General features: G+C 49.3%; 1 protein-coding gene across 3 annotated transcripts in view; it reads right to left on the reverse strand.

The window, feature by feature from the left end:
- GALNT14 (polypeptide N-acetylgalactosaminyltransferase 14) overlaps nucleotides 1-20,217 on the reverse strand; it is a 216,101-nt gene that overhangs the window by 57,443 nt on the left and 138,441 nt on the right. For all 3 annotated transcript variants that reach the window (XM_086323634.1, XM_086323633.1, XM_086323632.1), the window contains exon 2: nucleotides 19,404-19,573. In XM_086323634.1, coding sequence (XP_086179760.1) covers nucleotides 19,404-19,573 — 170 coding nt within the window. The remainder of the gene's footprint in view (nucleotides 1-19,403; nucleotides 19,574-20,217) is intronic.

Genomic DNA, 20,217 nt, shown 5'->3' on the forward strand with positions numbered 1-20,217 from the left:
TCAACGCTTATGGACTAGAACTGCTAACTCAAGAGTTCAGGAAAGGAAGGGACTTGGAGACAACCCAGTCCAGCCTCCTAAGCTGGGCTGAACTTGGTGGCGTAACAGGCCTCTGTGGGCACCTGTGCTGCTGTGCTCCCGGGCCTCAGCCCCCTCCAGCCTCCTGCGCCTCCAGGATAAAGGACACAGGCTCTTCCTGGAGGCAGAGCAGGAGCCCCATGCATGCCTCCTGCGTGCACAGGCCCAGGGAAGGTGAGCTCTAGGAGGGAGGTGCCTTACAGTTCCTGGCACAGGGTAGTATCTTCCTCCCATCCCTGCTCACAGCTTAAGTGCCTGGACTCACCCTTTGTCTCCTCTGACCCTCACCACAGCCTCTGAGAACCTCCACTCCACAGAGGACAACTGAGGCTCGGGATCTTGCTCAAAGTCCCGCGTCTGGTGAGTGGCCGAGATGGGCTGCGTCCAGGTTCCAAGACTTCTAACGTGATATGTGTCCCTAGAACCCCTCTGTGACCTCACCCAGGTAAAGGCGCAGGAGCCTGAGGAGCTGATGCTGGGCAGGGCCCCCCTTCCCAAGCCCTGTGCACAAGCCACCTGCCTGCCCTCCAAGGTCCAGGGGGAGCTGCAGAACCACTTAGGGATGAGCCCCGGGCACTGGCAGCAACAAGGCCGAGGTGCCTGGAAAAGTCCTTAAAACTGGTTGTCGTAAGGACAGTCAGATGGTGCCTGGGCTTTCTGTGAGAGGATCTAAAAGATTAATCAAACAGCTAGATCTATTAGGGGCACCAGGGGAATGGAGACAGCTGCCAACACTGAGATCTGGCGCCGACAGACGGATGAGAAAGCATGTTTATAATTTATTAAAGATTCAGGGGTTTTACTGGAGAGAAGAGCTGTGAGCAGCAAAGACTGGGGGTGGGGTGGAATCGGGAGAGGAAGGGTGGGACCACCGCTGTGTGTGCAGACAGATGCCAGCCCGGAGCTGCCGTCCTGACTGCCACAGCAGCTCCTGAATAATGCATGTTCCTCTGAGCTGATTTTCCACGGGTAGTTTCGTTTTTTTTTTTTTTTTTTTCAAAGAGTCAACTGACTTCATTTCTGCAAGTTCAGGTGGGTCTCCCAGTGCATCCTAACCATCCATTTCTTGAGTGTTCACCATCAGTTATCCACTGAGGATGCTTCTAGAGAGGTGCTCTGAGATGCTAACCCCTGGCACGGGGTCAGAGCTCCTTCTTCCATCTCTTTCCACCTCTCCACCAGCCAATCACTGCTCTGCTGCCTACCCTGCCTCGTCTCTGCACCTGAATAGGTGCCAAAGCGGGGATGTTAGAAACATACCAAGCAAGGATGGCTGTCAGTTAACCCAGAAATGTAATGTGTGCACATGCCTTTTATTTTATTGCACAAGCTCATTAAACTGACAGTCACCCATAAACAGTGTTCTGATGATCTTCATCCCCATTTTATCATCAGGCAGGAGGGCTCCTGCCGGGCCTGCCCACAATGTGCCTGCTGGGGCTACGACCGTGGTCCTCTGCTTCTTGGACACACGCTCTTCCCCTGTAGGATGCCACCCTTATGGAAGAAAAGAAGTGGTCATCAATTATAAACATTCAGGATTTTATTCTCGAGGGTAAAAGCAGGAGGGACTGACGGAGAGGCAGACTCAGTAACTCTGAAGCAGAGAGGACAGCGTAATTACTGTTACTAATACGTCCAGAACTGACAATCCTCTGTATCCAGAAGGCAAAATCTTGAAGGGAGGCTCTAGTGTCCCAGAGGGGAGGCTGAGATCAGTTAGAGAAAGGGGAAAGGTCACGCAAAGATGCAGTGTGACACAGTGGAAATCAAACAGGCCTGGGGTGGGACACACTGGGCCAAGCCCTCATCACTTGGGAGCTGGAAAGCAACTGCTGTGATGAAATGATCCGCTTCAGGGAAGGTTTTTAAATGACCATTTAGTGATCCCTGCTCAGGCGCTGTCCTGAGCACCTGCATATTTAATGCTCACAACAGCCCTACAAGTGTAGGGGTGGAGGGTGGAGAGGCACTGTATGGATTTGCTCAGGAGACTGAGACGCAGAGAGATCAGGTAACTCACTGCAGCTAGTGAGCCCGGGCCTGCCACACATCCATGTCGCCAAGCCACCACCTCTCCGTGCCGCTGGCCGCCAGCTGTCCCTGCAGTGTACTCTGTGCCCTGCAGACTGTGTGGATTGCTGGGCTCACACGCCATCACCACCCCAAGTCGCACTTTCTACCGAGCTCTAGAACCCCACAGGGAGGGCCAGGTTGCCTGCCATTTCTGGGTAGCCACAGGAAGACCGGGATGCTGCCAACTGAGCTGCCACAGGAACATCCTGACAGAGGCTCCCTAACACCCAGATGGAGCCTGAAAAGGCAGGGGCAGGGTGACTTCAACGAGGCCCTGGGAGGCATGTGAACCTGTTTTTAAACAGAAAGCTATGGTTTGTCCCTCCAGTTTCCGAAGGTCCTGTGCTCACTCCACAGACCAGATCAGGCATATAAAACAACTGGGTTCTCATCTCCACATGGGCCACTTGCCTGAACTCTAAGGTCACAAAGGCCAAGGGAACCAGGCATAAGATGGAAAGCAGGGGTGGGGGTAGTTTCCGGCAGAACACGGTACCCAAGGGAGTAATGATCTAGATTCCCATGCAGCTGGTTGGGGCACAGCCTTCCCTTGCTCCCCACTTTCATCTCCGTCCCCCGTGTCCTCCACACGAGCCCAGAAGAGGCCCCACGGGGACCACATCTCCTCCCCATTCCCCTGCCTCCAACACTTCCCCAAAACTGATGTGTGTGACAAAGCAAGGACAAAAGAGGAAGAGCTTTTGGTCCAATGACTCTTCCAGAATGTCAGCTTCCTCTGCACCGAGACCAAGAACACCTACTCCATCCCCAGCTCAGTTCTATGCAAGAAAGTCCACTCTCAGCTAGGAGGAAAAGGAAGAGGACCTAAACCTATGAAACGCCAAATCTGTGACTGGCCTCTAGGTTCCAACTTGACTCTTTGGAAGAGAAAAACACAAGCAGTCTAAAAAGTACGACTGCTGTAAAACCAGAAATTCCTTTTAATCTCATTTCATGGGCAACACTGATACACTGTAAGGCATGAAATTTTTATTTCATGTCAATTTCACTGGGATTTCACATGCAGATTAATTTGTTCATCCACATAAACATATACTGCTCTGACTCCTTGCCTCCACAGCCACTCTCACTTAGTGTTATAGAAATCCCGCATCTCATGAAAGACACTTAAGATAACAGTGAGATCTGCAATTCCCTGACCCTGCCATATTTTGAATTGCTGAGCACATAATTAAATTCTAGTGTCCTAGGAGGAGAAGGCAATGGCACCCCACTCCAGTACTCTTGCCTGGAAAATCCCATGGACAGAGGAGCCTGGTAGGCTGCAGTCCATGGGGTTGCTGAGGGTCGGACACGACTGAGCGACTTCACTTTCACTTTTCACTCTCATGCATTGGAGAAGGAAATGGCAACCCACTCCAGTGTTCTTGCCTGGAGAATCCCAGGGACGGGGGAGCCTGGTGGGCTGCCATCTAAGGGATCGCACAGAGTCGGACACAACTGAAGCGACTTAGCAGCAGCAGCGGCAGCAGTGTCCTGGGAAGGAGGTAAATGGGCATTTGTGGACGGAACCTCGTGTCTTGTTTCTAAGGGACAGACTACAATTAAAGTGATGGGATGTCACTTTTGTGATCAGGTCACAAAAGACGGTGACTTTCCTCTTTTGGGCTAGTATGCTTTGCTGAAGCACGCTGTCATGATGGGGAGCCTCACATGGCAAGGAACTGAGAGTGGGCTTCTGGTCCATAGCCTGTGATGGAACGAATTCTGCCAACAACCATGTCAGTGAACTTGGAAGAGGGCCCCCAACCCGAAACGTGCCCCAAGATGTGCTTTGAGATACCTGCAGCCCCAGATAACACCTTGAACACTGCCTGTGAATCACCCACCTAGGCCATGCCTGAATTCCTGAGCCACAGAAATTCTGAAATGATAAGCATTATTATTATTTTTTTGGCTGCACCTTATTATTTTTTTGGCGGCATGTGGGATCTTAGTTCCCTGACCAGGGATTGAACCCACGAACCCTGCAGTGGAAGTGCAGAGTCTTAACCACTGGACCACCAGGGAAATCCCAATAAACATTATTTTAAGGCACTAAATTTTGTGGTAATTTGTTATGTAGCAACAGACAATGAATATGGGTACCCTTAGCTCCTGAAAAACCAACTTCACCAGGGTTTCTCACTCCCTGCGGAGTCAAAGGTAAATCTCCTGGGGCACTTAGTGGAAGAGCTATGCAAAGGCATCACAATTCTCCCAGCATGGAACTCCAGAACCTCCACTGGACCCTCTGTTCATGCTCTGCTGGCATCAAGATGTTGTCAGGTATGGATTCCTAGGGCCCCAGTATAGAGAGGGAAGTTCTTAAGGGGTACCTGCAGGGGCTGTTCCAATATTCATAGTTCAGCTCTTTTGCTGTTGTTCAGTCGCTCAGTCGTGTCTGCGACCCCATGCACTGAAGCACACCAGGCTTCCCTGTCCTTTACCATCTCCTGGAGCTTGCTCAAACTGATGTCCATTGAGTCGGTGATGCCATCCAACCATCTCATCCTCTGTCGTCCCCTTTTCCTCCCGCCTTCAATATTTCCCAGCATCAGAGTCTTTTCTAATGAGTTGGCTCTTGGCATCAGTTGGCCAATGTATTGCAGCTTCAGCATCAGTCCTCCCAATGAATATTCAGGATTGATTTCCTTTAGGATTGACTGGTTTGATCTCCTTGCAGACCAAAGGACTCTCAAGAGTCTTCTCCAGCACCACAATTCAAAAGCATTGATTCTTCAGTGCTCAGCTTTCTTTGTGGTCCAACTCTCACATCCATACATGGCTATTGGAAAAAATATAGCTTTGACTATATAGACCTTTGTCAGCAAAGTAATGTCTCTGCTTTTAAATATACTCTCTAGGTTTGTCATAGCGTTTCTTCCAAGGAGCAAGCATCTTTTAATTTCATGGCTGCAGTCTAATTTCAGGTCTTGAGGACTTCTTAATATGAATCACAATCCATGGAAAAACTGTTGCAGTGTCTCTCTTCTTACTTGTCCATAACTAGTAAGTACCCTTCCATGCACAGAGGTTAATGCATTTCCTACAATGATGTCAGAGGGCTTTAAGGTGTGATTCACTTGCAGAAGTTCAGTTAAGAAAGATTGACCTAGATGGCATCACAGACATCCCTCCATTCCATGAACACAAGGCCATTTGGCAGAGCACTTGTTCTCAGGGTGGGCCTATTTAGACCAATAAAAACATTTCCTTGTACCAACCATCGCCTTGTTCTTGGTTGAATCTATCTGTCAGGCCAGTTCGAGGTCTGCAGTTCAATTCCTGCTCCTCAGAGGACCCTCTAGATTTCTTAGCCACCTACTTCCATTAGCATCAGGTGTATAAGAAAAATCTACATCTTGACAATTCTAGAGCACTTCCACTGTCATTATTAACTGCAGGCTGTAGATCAGAATGGTGATCTCCTAAGTCAATTCTGCATTTTCCTGGTGATGTACTATAAGAATGCCCCAAAGGGTCTTTGCTGACAAACTGGGAAGCTAACTGGCGCAGGGAGTCACCAGGATGTAAAGGGCCACGTTGTCTGGAGGCCCCCAAAGGCTCAGTCTCTGCCTCTATTTTGCAGCCCAGAGTAGATGTAAGATCTTTCCCTCTTTGGCTCCATATAAACTCCGGGACTGCTGCCGTACTGGATGGGAAAGGACCACAGAGCTCCTCTGGTGATCAGTTCCTACACTGTGAGCTGTTGGACTGTATTTCCAAGAGAAGTCTGTGCATGCTCTGTGAATAAAGTCTATAAGAGTTGGGACTTCTCTGGTGGTCCAGTGGTTAAGAATCTGTCTTCCACTCAAGGGATGTAGGTTCTATCCCTGGTCAGGGAACCAAGATCCCACATGTCTTTGGGCAGCTAAGCCCGTAAGCCACAACTACTGAACCTGTGCACTCTGGAGCCCACACTCCGCAAATAAAACCTGACACAGCCAAATAAATACATAAATATATTTTTAGAAAGTCTACAAGAGTCAGATAAGTTTGGTGCATGAGAAATACTGGAAAACTATTAGAATACTTTTTTGGTGATTCATCCTTGCACACTGAGACTTCCACTAGCCTCTATTAACCAAGCTTTGACCTTGCCCTATAATCCTTCACATATAACGGGAACTCTATATTTAAGGGATATACTGAACCACCTAACCTCCTACCACACAGAATTTTGTAGGACACAGATTTTAAAACACACTGCTTCCAGCTCTCTTTTTTTTAAGATGTGTAAACTGAGGCCCAGAACAGTGGGTGAATTGACCCGCAAAGATCACGCCTCTAGGTAGTGGCCAAGCTAAGATCTCCTAGTTCTTGTCTATTGAACTGACTGCTTCCTTAAAGCACTTAGGCTTGGTTGGGAGTGTTGTTGGGGGGGGGTTCACGGGGTACTTTGAGATGGCTGACAGCAGCCCCAGTCCATACAGGGTTACTGGCCACTGCTTTCCAGTGGCCTTTATCAGCCTGTCCCCTCAAAACATTCCCACCAAACTCCCTATTATTTCTCTATGTCGCTCAATCTACACTTGATCTTAGCCAAAAGGCCAAGAAGCGATCCATGTTGCTAAATCTAACAGAAACTTTTCAGTCTTTATCTTGCTTGTCAACTCTGTAGTAGTTAATATTGAAGGTCACACATATCATTAAATGTTTGGTTCTTTGCCCTTGGCTCTGGTGAAATCACCCTAGCATGGCTCTCCCCTTCTTAAGCTATTTCTTGGTTTGGTTTTCCTTTTCTTTCTCCCCTCTGAAATTCTGATGTTCCCCTCCAAAATTCTCTCCTAAGCCATCCTCTTCTCAATCTTCCTTTTCTTTAGATTATTTTACTTGTTTCTAAGCCTTCAATTTCCCATCTGTTTGCTAATGATCCCAACCCTAACCTTAACCTGATGAACATCTTCTTTTGAATGTCCCCACGTGATGACCTCTTCAGCTGCCCTCCGCCTCTCTCACCTTGTCCAAGTCTGCTGACCCTTCCATGTTTCCCAGCTCACCACCTATCACGTGCCCAAACCCAAGAGAGATTCTCAAATCCTGCCTCCACCTCCCCGACATCCAATCTCACTAAACCTAGTCCTGTCAATCCTTCTTACTTATCTCCTGACCTGGCTGTTTCTCTCTATTCCCCTCATGTCTTTGCTGGATTATTGCAGCCACTTCCTAGCTGACTTTATCCCTAACCAATCTCTCCTGCATGCCGCAGCTAGAATGATCATTCCAAACTGTACGTCTTCAACATGTTTCAACACTGCCCAAGTGCTCATAAAATAAAGTTGAAACTCCAAATCACCGCTTACCATCCTTGGTGACCTGGCACCACCTCTGACTCCTCCCGTCACATCCCAATTTTCAGCCACGTTCTGCCTGACCTGCTCTTTCTCCCTCTGGACCTCTGAAGGTGCTGCCCCCCGTCCCATGCGTCTGGAATGCATTCTCCTCTTTTCCCAGGCCTGGTTATTTTCTCCTCTTCTAATCCTGGCTTGGAAGGTACTTCCCCCAGAAGCCTTTCTTGACATCTAAGGCTTTTCTAATGTGCTCCCCTAGGACTCTGCACTCCCCCTACCAGTGCAGTTTATGATCAGGCACTGGGAACTACTTCTCTGTCTCCTCTGCTGATTGTTAGCTGCAGAGAAACCCAGGGCTCGTTTGTAGTTCTAACTTCAGTACCTGGCATGGTGACTAAACACAGTAGACATATATAATAAACATCTGAATAATGAGTGGGTGGATGAGTGGGGGAGGAAGCAGGTGAGGCTTTCATGGGGTCAAAGCCAGAGGAAAAAATGTCCCTTGCCAGGTGACAGGTTACACCAGCTCAAGGAAGTTGCAGAACTGCAAGTTGGGTGAGGTGCCAAGGTGAGTCATATAGAGGAGACCAAACAAGTCCCAAAACTGAGAATGGTACCATGTGGGGAAAACAGGGACCCTCTGGCTCACACTGTCCAGGGAGACATCTGGGATAGTCATCTCGTGTCTGTGGAGGTTCTGAGGCATTCTGTGTTGCAGTGAAAATACTCAGCCGTGTTTAAAACACTGGGATGTTCCCCTTGTTCAATGAGTCCTGGGGATGAACAATGCTTCCTTACATGGGAGGGAAGAGACGGAATCCTATCCAGTAGGGCTGCCAGACGTTAGCTCGGATGCTCTCTTCTCCCAGACCTGCACTGTCCAATATGGTAGCCACCAGCCACATGCGGCTATTGAGCACTTGAGATAAATCAGAATGGAGATACACTGTAAGTGTGCAATACACACAAGATTTCCAACACTGATACCAAACATAAGATATCTCATCAGTAATTTTTTGACATTGATTATATGTCAAAATGATACCCATGAATGGTGGTAGTGCTGGTGGTTTAGTTGCTAAGTTGTATCTGACTCTCTGCAACCTCATGGACTGTAGACCTTCAGGCTCCTCTGTCCATGGGATTTTCCAGGCAAGAACACTGGAGAGGGTTGCCATTTTCTTCTCCAGGTGATTGGGTTAAAATAATATATATTATTAAAGCTAATTTCACTTAAAATTTTACTTTTTAAAATGTGACTATTAGAAAATTTTAAATTACCTACATGGCTTACATATATTTCTATTAGACACTATTGTCCTAGGTCATTACTAGAGCTTGTATATAATGCAAATTAAAATTTCAACATTAGTGTCAGACAATAGTTTCTAGATATTGGGTTCTTTCATGTGAGCAAAATAAAATTTTCAAAAATTATCAAGGCCATTATTAGGCTTGCACCATTTTCTTTTGCAGCAAAAATATATTTTAAAACTCTCAGCATCTAGCATCATTGTTATTTCATCAAAGAAAGGGTGTTTAAATACTCAAAAGGCCACAACCTCAGAATAATTAAAAGCACTATAAACTGTAAAATTAAATTTTGAGAAAATCTCCCTCAGCATCTCCTCCTTTCCCCAACTCTACAGATCAGATCTGCACAGATATATCAAATGGTATCTGAACATATAGTTCAAGCATTTGTTCCACTAAATAACAATGCACCTATGTCCACCCTGCACAGACAGTGTGGACACTAAACCCAGGAGACACGACATCACCACACTTGCTCTGGAACCAACATCAGCTCTGTTCTTGGTGCTGCTGATAGGAATGAGTTGGTATGGTTTTTCCAATCTCTAGCCCCAATTTGGGCTTCCCTGGTAACTCAGCTGGTAAAGAATCTGCCTGCAATGCAGGAAACCCTGGTTCAATTCGAGTCCAGAAGATCCCTTGGAGACGGGATAGGCTACGCACACCAGTATTCTTGGGCTTCCCTGATGGCTCAGATGGTAAAGAATCCACTCGCAATGCGGGAGACCTGAGTTCAATCCCTGAGTTGGGAAGATTCCCTGGAGGAGGGCATGGTAACCCACTCCAGTATTCTTGCCTGGAGAATCCCCATGGACAAAAGAGCCTGGCTGGCTACAGTCCATGGGGTTGCAAAGAGTGGGACGTGACTAAATGACTGAGCACCACACAGCACAGCCCCAGTTTATCTCCTCACGCACTACTGCCACCCAAGCAATCACGTGCTATCTGGCCTCAAGACACACACCTGACCTGCAGAATGCGGACACCTCTGGTCGCATTTAGACCTCCTAGAAATGACCACGGCTCCACTCCGCACCACTGTGTTTTCCTAGACAACTAATTTTGGCCTTTTGTTGAGCAGCCCCTTTGAAGGGAGTGGAACACTGAGGTCTGGTGGAAACCACAGGGAAGTAGCCGCACCGTTTTCCCAAGAAGATCGGCTGTTCTTAGGAAGCTGCAAAGAGGCTTCTCTTGGGATGCTGCCAGGCCCCATGTCAGTTGGTACCAAGCACCACCCAGATGGTAACTGGGTGCCCGCATATGTGCATGTGTGTGCGCAGGGCAGCATGTTCTCAAAAGACAAGTGCAGAGTCTAGCCAGGACCCGGAAGTGTGGAGGTGGGCCAAGGCTTATTTTTGAAATGTTTCCTGAAAAAGATTCCTCAGTGTCTGAGACTAGGGCTTCTCCAAGTCTTATTTTAGTCCTGCTTGAATCACATTACACAGTAGTAATAATAGATAACAGCGACGGAACCCTATGTCTCAGGTATTCTTCCAAGAGCTTTAAATCTGCAAAATCATTCCCTGAGGAAGGTGCTCTGAGACCATCATAGAGAAGACTGTGAGGTCACAGTCAGTAAGCAGCCACATCTCGATGTCACACCAGATGGCCTGGCTCCCAACTCTGAGCTCTCATGCTCCACTAGAATGCCCCTTGATGATCAGCCAGCTCTCTCACTTGAAAACATTTGGTTCATATTGACCTTTCTCTCTGTCTTTGTTCTTGAAGTCTGCACGCTGGAAGGTACTGGAAAGATGGAAAATCACAAGTCTGGCTGTCCAGAAGGAAGGATGTCCCCCCTTGATCTTTCTGAGCTATTTCCTGGTATTTATTAGACATTTCAGCTAAAGGATCAGAGAAGAGTCATTCCTTCCCTTTACCTGAAGGGGGAAATGTTCCTCTAACTGAAACAGCTGAGGTAAGATACCCTAGTGACTCCAGGGATGTGGTCAGACCCAGCACACTGAGATCTGGAATGATCTGCTTGAAGGCCAAGCATCTCTTATTCTCCAGGGAACTCACAGTGGTGGCCTTGTGGAAGGTCTGAGCTGAGGAGGTAAAAAGCCAAGACTTCTCATGCCTGCCCACACCCTTCTAGACGGTTGGTCCATCCCCAAGTTAGTCATGCACCAACTTTTACCTCCATCCCTTTATTCTCACTCCCCTGTGCCCAAGCCTGGCCCACCCCCATGGTCTGTGGGACTGCAACGGCCTTCTGACTGCACCTCATCTCATTCCTTCCCCCCAATCTTCCATATTAATCTTCCTAACATCCTGCTTCACATATCTAAGTCTCCCTACCTTTGGTAGTTATCTAAGCTAAACCTTGGCTGCATCCCAAAGCCCCCACCATTGTGTTAGCCCTGCCTGATAGTTCCCTCACCTGAGCCTTCTAGCCCTACTAACCCAGTCCACTTCTTCTTGGTCATAACCGCACCATGATCTCCACATGCCCCCCCATCCAGCCATCATCCTTTCTATAGATGCCTCTATTTGTGCAACGTTCAGCCCAGGTCAGTGCCTCCATTGCACTTTTCATGGGCTCCCTGGCCTCCCTCCCACTTCTGCACAGCTGTGCGATCTTCTCCATGGGTAGTGGCCACGTTTCTACTGCTTGATGTTCCCATGGGCCAGATCGTCAACTGCAGTCACTTTCCTCCTCTCTAAACCCCGGATCATAGCAAAGTTGTTGTGAGGCTTAACTGAAAGAACATATATAAGGTGCCTACCACGTGTCAGGGGAACAGTTTGATCAATAAATGTTGGCTGATTATGGTCCTGGATTTATGTGCTAACACAGAGAATTCTTTGTTGAGTGAAGGTGGTTTTAAATTTCCTGTGATTTGATTTTCTCCCTCTGCTCTGAGGATTCATTCCCACGCCTGCACTTGCAAACCCTGATGCTTTCAGATCGTTTGAGAATGAATCCAGTGGGGTGTTCTTTGAATCCATCAGTCTTCAGTTGAGACTGATGAAGCATCTGAGTGCCAGGTACTCTGCAGGGCTCTGGAGGGAGCTGCAAAGATAAGCCAGCATGCCTGCCCAGGTCGTTCAAGGAGAGGAGAGGGAGAGCTTGAAACTGGGGTAACGGGTGCTGCTCAGAGGTGAGCATGGGAGTGGGAGGTGCTGCCCTACTTGGCCTGAGGGGGCACAATGTCTCCCTGGAGTGGGGACCCCACCCACCCGGGTTCCTGAAAGGTGAGAGAGCATCCCGAGCAGAGAGGGCTGTGAAGATGAGAAGGTGAGAAGGCATGAACCCTCGTGAACAGTCAGGCAGCTGCAAGCCTGGGCCTGGCTGCTGTGGGCGTGGCTTCAGGGGCGGGGTGAGCTGGCAGCAGGGCAGGGCTTTGGATGGGGCTCCATGCATCCGCCTCTGGGATGCTGTCCATGGAGGAGGCGTGGAGGGTGGACGGGTGTGGGACCACAGCCCAGTGGGAGGGCGGCTGGGGGCTGCTGCTGTCACCCAGGTAGAGGGGGCACCAATGAGCAGGGAGCAAAGTCAGAAGCCAAGAGCTATCCAGGAGGTGGACTCAACAAATCAAGGGTGGGCGAGGAGCGGGGGCACCAAAGGCTTGAGTTACAGGGCAGGCAGTGGGCTTGCCCTGAGACGGAGACATGAACGCCGACTGGGTACTTGGTGTCTTGAGAGGCAGGCTCAGCAAGGCTTGCGGCGAGGGAAAAAAGGAAGTGTCTACTTAATGAATCAAGCAGGGACAGGGAGAAGCGGGAAAACCGGAGAACAGAGGTAACGATGCCTGATGGGCTGGCTTCAGGGTCACTGGGAGGGTGAGGTGAGCGCAGGAGGTGAGAGCTGTTGGATATAATCTGCTTCAGTCCAACGTAAGTGGCTCCTCTTACTGCGTCCAGGACACCCAGGACTCTGCAAGGGGCCTCTGCTGATTGTGCCCCTCGCCAGCCCAGATGGAAGCCCGGCTGCTACATGATTCCACAGGTCCCCCAGCAGAGCCCTTCTTCTGTCACATCACACATTCCTCAGTGAGTTTTCCTGGCACCCTGGGGCCCGGGGCTCATGTCACTTCATCCCACTGTCTGTCACCAGGACCACACGGGTGGCCTCCTTCCCACGGCTTCTCCCACCCACAGCTGTCATCTCCTCTCTGCTCTTTTCAGCTCTTGTCAAACACATTTTGTACTTCCTGGCCCCCAGCCCTGAAATCACTCCCTCTGCTGGCCTTGGCATCTATCCCTAGGATCTGAAAAGTGCAAATTTTATCAGACGCGGCATTGCGATTGCCTCATGGCTTGTTTCACGTTCTCATTTTCAAAGTAAGTCTGACATTCAGGCAAGTGAAGTGTTGGGTGCTGAGAGCCAAGGCTGAGGCAGGACGCTCTCTGCACAACTTCCCTGCCCCCGTCCCCTCCACCCCTGCCTACCTAGCTCTCGGAGAACACCGTGGGGGGCAGGTGCCAAGCCAAGACCTCTCCAAACTTACCCACGTCGTCCCTTTCTCCTGGTTTCAGTCACCTTCTCCCACCTCCTGGACCTGCTTTTGCCCACAGCTGCGAAGCAGTGAAAAGACCCCAGGGTCTGAGTGCTAATGCTGGTCCTCAGACTAACACCAGTTTGCTCATGACCACAGCTAACAGTCACCACATGCTTACGAGGGGTTAAAGACCAGGCTCTGCATTTGACATAGATGGATTTGCTTACCCCCACAGCAACCCTGGGTACCATTATTATTCCCATTTTAAAGATGAGGAAACTGAGGCTTAGGAGTTGAGTAACTCACACCAGGATCAGCTGGTAAGTGGCAAAGATGCTCTCTCTCCAAGTTCACATGGTGAGGAAACCTACCTGCCACTTAGCCAACCCGTAGCCTTGCCTGGGCCTCTGTTTCATCCACTGAGAAATCACAATGGCCCCTTCCCCCAGAGGGTACTGAGGACATCAAGGGCAGGAGATGTGAGAGGGCTTAGGAAAGTCTCCTATAAATATAAGATGTGATTATCCTAATCTGAGGGACTCACCACAAGGTTCAGCCTTTCACTGAGAAATTGTGGCAGGTGTCCTGAGATCCCCTGAGCCTCATCGAGCCAGTCCTGCCAGCCTTGTTTCTCTCTGCATTAGGGGCATCACACCACAAGTGTTCTTCAAAGTGTTAGTGGGTAATGGTAACTGCACATGCCAGCATCCTGGGTCTTAAAGGGAAAGAAGCCACATGTTCCAACTTCCTATACTTAGACTGAAAATCGTGGGCAGGCCAGTTTGCAGTCTGCAGTCAAGTTGCCATCCACGTGACATGTCAACTCCAGGGGCAAACAGTTTTGTTGTCATTGTGTTTAAGAGGTCCTGAGATGTTCAAATAAGTGCAAAGACTGTGTTAAACCAGCTTACATTTGGATCTCCAGTTGGGAGGGAGTCTGGTCACCTCCACTGAGGGGAAGGCATGAGAGGGAGGGGGAGGTCATGCATGGAAATGGCCATGGCAGCAAATTAAAAGGATGGTTCTATGGGTTCTGTGGGACCCTTGCCTCCTGTGTGTGAGAAGAAGGATTAATCCAGGGCTTTGAGGAGTAGGGAGGTGCTGCTAAGACAGAGGGAGCCCTGCATCTGGAAACTGCCTCCAACCTGAACCACTTTCTAAGTCACTTCTGGCATGTACTGGCAGAGTATCTTCCACCAGCAGCAGAGCTAGAGGTAACCTTATTCACAGTCTCTGAGCTACTTCTCACTTCTTGTGTGTGTGTGTGTGTTTGCACTCAGTTGTTCAGTCATGTCCAACTCTTTGCAACCCCATGGACTGAAGCCGCCAGGCTCCTCTGTCCATGGGATTTCCCAGGCAAGAATACTGGAGTGGGTTGCCACTTCCTTCTCCAGATCTTCCTGATCCAGGAATCAAACCCATGTCTCCTGCATCAACAGGCAGATTCCCACTGCATCACCTGGGAAGCTCTCTTACTTCTTACAGGTGAAGAAACATACCCAGAGAGCTGAGGAGTTGGGAAGTAACTTAGACGAAACTCCACTCTTCTCATGCTCAGTCCAGCTGTTTCCCCCATTTTATCACGCTGCCCAGATACAGGACAAAATGCCAGAAACTAATCAGAAGAGGAGCAGATGACTGAGTACGGACTAAGAGCCAGGCTTCGTGTTTGGTTCCTGGGCAAAGGACATAGCAAGATGGACAGGGGAGGAGCAAGACCCTTGATCAAGTATGCAAGTAGCTAATATGCTTAGGAAGAGGTACTCCACTTCACTGATTAGCAGGGAAAGGCAGACTTAAACCACAGTGATACACTACTGCTCAGGCTCTAGAAAGGCTAACATGAAAGAGACAGACACTAGCAAACGACCGGCAACAAAGCTGCGGAGCCGCTGGAATTCTTGCATTGCCAGTGGGGTGGAAATGGTATGACCACTTCCTTAGATGTTTGACAATATCTAGAAAAGCTGCCAGGGACACACCCTACAGGAACCTATATGCCTGTTCGCCAGGAGATAAATAAAAGGTTACTCATAGGCGATCTATCAGAAGAATCTCACACTGGAAAAACCCTAAATAAGCATTAACAGTAGACTAGATATACAAATTGTAACACTTTCCTCCAAAGGAATACTATACAGCACGAGAATGAACAAACTGTCTCGCAAAATGTGACTGGAATTCACACATCTCTCCCACCTCACCTCCGAGTAAACTCTGAGGTCTAAGACCCAACACCCTACCCTGAAGATGTCAGAGCCTCAGAGCCAAGATCCCACACTGCACTCCACCTCCTTGGGCAGGCTCCCAATTCAAACTGAGCTTGGTCTCTCCACCAGCAGGGGCTCTCAGAATATTGTGCTGCCCAAGGATGTGTTGCCTAGGGCATCTCTCAGGGTTGCTACAATGATAAGATAGGGCCAGTGTGAAAGTGAAAGTGGTCCAATGTTTACTGAATTAACTATAAGGGAAATCTGTCTGAAACTCACAGAGCAGACCAGGATTGGGGGGAGGGGGTGAGGGAAGAGCCTATAGGGTCAGCAGGCAAGAGACATAGGACCAGAGTGGAAGGAATCCTGGCACAGAGACACCTGCTGTCTCAGCCTCTGTGGTGTTTCTTCCCCCGGACCCTGGTGAGAACCCCTTCCCGGCCCTGCAGGTGGTCCTCAGGGCAGCAGACATAATTCTCCTGCTGAGATTCCAGGCTGTTGGGAAACTCCTCCCACTATTCCCCTCAAAGCTCTTTGAAACTCTGAAGTGCTCTGGAATGAAGCGCTCTCAGAACTACTGTCACCAGGCTCACAAACTCCTGTGCTGAAAAATGGTGCACAGGAGCGGCCAGAATGCAGTGGATGGGCGAGCCTGTTTGCAAAGCTAAGTGTCTGTGATGGGTTTCCCCTCGCCTCCCTCCACCTTGATGTGGACTCACCAACTCTGTGCTGAGCTAGTGGAATCGCCTTGACTCTGAGGGAATATGAACATTTTTTTATGCTTAGCCATTTCAACCACAAAGATTTTTATCCTGTTACCACTAAGTGACGAGTACAAGGAGAGAAATTATGATCATCTTCGACAGCCATTCCAACTGAGTAAATACAAGGAAGGAGAAATGCAATCCTAGACAGGGCCACAGCCCCTTCATTTCCCAGGATGGAAAAGAGCAAAGGAAAAGTGTCTTCCCGGTGAGATGTATCGAAGTGTGGAATTTTCCCTCCAGGCAAGCAATGGGCATCCCACTGTTCGAACCATTTAGCACCGCACTGGACAGAGCCCAGGAGGATATGCCGAGGGGAACACTCAGACACAGCCTGGCCAGGGGGAGGTGAACTAACGAGGCTTCCCAGCTCTCACCAACACCACCCCCCACCAGCCCATAGCTTCTGGGTTCATCCACCCTGCCACCTGCTCCCCTGCAATCAAAGCAACCCCATAATAATCATTGCCAGGCAACAGCAAAAATATACATGTGCTTTATCAAAATATTTTCCCCCTTCTCAAGGGGTATGCCTCACTTAATGGCTTCCTGTCTGCCAGACGTTTTATGTGCTACTTGGATGATGGCAAATCCAGCTGTTGTCACCAGAATGTGGTGATGGGTGGGAGCGCCAGGCCTGGGAAACAGGGACTATTTGCTGGACCAGTCAATGCTTTATAAATAGCGGAACTCCCCTGGGAAATCTTCTCAGACTCACCCCAGCTAGACACTGTCTCTTCCTCACGTTGAAATAGTTATTTATGGCACTCCACCCCCACCCCATCCCCAACACAGGCAGCCACATCTATTCACCCTTGTGACCACTAGAAATTAAGGCTCTCATCCACATTAACAGAACTATGGGCCTTAGGGGAAAATTTGGATGCTCTGATGAAGCACCCGTGTAGTCTTCACATGAGACCAAGGCGGGTGGGAGAGCAGAGTGTATGTATGTATTTATATATGAAAAAGAGAAGGTCAACCATGGAAGAACGAGCGCATCACAACTGTGCGGCACTCGGGGAGTGAAAAAGCTTCAAGGTTACCTGGTTCAAGCACAGATGAGAAGACAAACCTAAGACGGGGCAGGGATGGGTGGAAGGCCATTGCTGGTCACCTTGCTCAGCTCCTCTCACTGGGCTTGAATCGGGGATGAGGAGATGGAGCGGCAGCAAAGACATGACTGAAGACCCAAGACAGCAGCTTTCTGTCTCAAGATTGTGAAAATGTCAAGTGTTACATAAGGAGTGGGGTGGGCAGGGAGAGGTTGATAACCTCATAGGGTGAATGAATAGATTCACTGGAAACTGTAGTCACTCATTTCTAAACTATCCTCACCACCTACCCCATGGACCCTAAGACTCCCATAAACCCTGGAATGGGGAGTTCAAAACCTTCCCTAGTCTTATTTCTCACTCTTCAACTCAGTCATTCCAGGCTACAGGAAACCCCACTGCCTCCCATAAAATACCATGGACTCCATGGGAAAAAGGACCAAGAGAAAGATGGTGAGTCTGATCAATTTCACACAGAGGATCAAGCCCCCTGCCCCTCCGAGGCTTCTATCACATGATGCCCCAATATGACTAGTTTCTCAGGGGTTCCATCCCCCAGTGCATTGGCTTTTCAGCCAGCACAGCGGGCTGTTGGTGAAACCCTCACAGCCTTCCTCCTTTCTCCCCTCCTCACTCCACCTGTGCAACTGTGGATTCCTAGGCCATGCCCCCCAGTGCCCGCCCTCTCAGCAGCACCTGCTCTAATGCTCAGCTAATAGTTCTGGGTCTCAGGCACTGTCCTAATGCATCCTATAACTCACAATGCAATTACTGTGGTAGTGAAATTGGAAGCAAATTTAATAAGCTCAGCCCCCTCCCCCATGCTGTTTCTTCACTCTTCTCTTTTCAGTAATGAGAATTCTTTAAGGGAAAAGGCCTTTTTCCCTTTAACGGAGGCTATTCTCCTGATTCCTTATCTGAAGCCCATGAGGATGGGAGGATATGGAGAAGGGGACTTCCTCTAGCTCCTTTTGTCCTGTTTACTCGTAAGGCAGACGGGAAGAGAGCAGTCAGTTGTCTTTCCAGGCTTACTCTCCCTTTCATCTGCTCAGCTTACATTTATTGAATTCCTATCACACATCACAGATTTCTCCCCCTAGAGGGCAACTGGTGTCATAACTAGTTGAACCTTAGTTGCAAGGCATGATGGGAAAAGGGAGAGGTTAAACTGTGTCTATGGAGTCGGGTCCCCAGGGTGGGCCAAGAGCTATAGTAGGAGCTTCTTGGTAAAGGTGATGCCAGTTGCCAACAGGATGGCAGCATATTGACCCTTGTGGTTAAAGAAACTGAGAGGAGGGGGCAGGAAGGAACCAGAGAAGCCAGAGGTCTCCAAACAAACTGAGACAAAGCCTGTCTCCTGGACAGAGGCAGAGGGGTGCAGAGTGTAGGCAAATAAGCATCTTTATTCCAGGGCCTACTGTCTACTCAAACCCAGGGCCTCTAAGCTGGACCCACCCACCAACCATGGACTTCATCTGATCCACAAAAGGAAGCCGCAGCGCCAGCTGATGCTCTGTGGTTTACAAATTTAAGCAGGCATCAGAATCACTGGCGGTGCATGCTGAGACACAGGTCACCAGGCCCCACCCCAGAGCACCTCACTCAGTAGTTTTGGGGGAAGCTTAGAATCTGCAGTTCTAACTGGCGATGTTGATCCTGGTCTCCTGGAGCACCTCAATCAGTAGTTATGGGGGGAAGCTTAGAACCTACAGGTCTAACTGGTGATGCTGATGCTGGTCTCCTGGTCTGGGAAACCACACTTTGAGAACTATCGTTCTAAGCCTTTGCTATTCAATGTGAGCCCTGGACCATCCATCAGCAGAACCTGGGAGTCTGACAGGAATGCAGACTCTCAGGCCCCACCACAGACCTGCTGAATCGGTGTGACAAGAACCTCAGATTATTTAAGTTCAAGAAACACTTACCTGCGATGGCGATTCTCAATCCTGGCTGCTCACTGGCATCACTTGGGGAGCTCAGAAAAGAGATGCTTCAGCCGGTTGGAGGCTGGCATCAGCATTTTTTAAAAGTTCCCCAAGTAATTATTAGGAGATGCCTGGATTGAGAACCGCTGGGACTCCCACTCATGACTAACACTCCACACCCATTTTTCCAGCACTGAACTTACCCCTCATGACTGTGGGGAGGGGTCGGGAGGAAGTACCTGAAAAGACGAGTATCTGGGACCACCCGGTTGCTGGCGATCCGCTCACTCTCCCGCTGGTTGAAAGCATACAGCTTATAGGGATCGTCGCCAACACGCCACTTCTTGGCATTCAGATACCGCCGCTCATCAAACTGGTCCCATAGGTCATCCCAATCACCATCCGAAATCTACGGGACATGAAGGGGAAGTCGGTGAGGACGGCTCCGGGCCCTCTCAGCTCCCTCTGTCAGTGCCCAGAGACCAAGCATGTGCCAGCAAGGTTCAATGCAAAGATGGGGCAGATGTAGGACTTTAATAAAACCATCAGCAGTAATAATAAATGATGATGACGACAATGGCAGCTACCATTTAATGAGTGCTGTACTCATATACCAGGCACTGGGTTAGGACCTATACACACTTATATCATGTAATTCTCATAATTTTAGGAAATGGATGTTGCTCATATTCCCAATGTGCAGACAAGGAAGCCGTCTCAACAGCCCAAGCACCTTGCTCAAGATACCACAATTTGGAAGCAACAGGGCTGGGACTTGGATTCTAGAATACTAACCCCAGAGGCCACCTCTCTGGGGTAATTTTAGACACGTGATGGAAAGTGCCGGCACAATGGCTGACACATAGTAGATACACAATGACTGCCATTCCCTGCTCTGCCAAAGGGGGGCAGCAATGGAAAGCAAGTGATCCATCTATAACGGCGGGGGGGTGATACCTGCTGGACAGACACCTTGTGTGTTCCTTCCTTCCTCCAACCCAGGCTGCTGCTGCTGCTGCTGCTAAGTCGCTTCAGTTGTGTCCAACTCTGTGC

This window comes from Bos grunniens, chromosome 11, assembly GCF_055505025.1.
Source record: "Bos grunniens cultivar Pamir isolate PY7600 chromosome 11, Bosgru_T2T1.0, whole genome shotgun sequence".
Classification (NCBI taxonomy): Eukaryota; Metazoa; Chordata; class Mammalia; order Artiodactyla; family Bovidae; genus Bos; species Bos grunniens.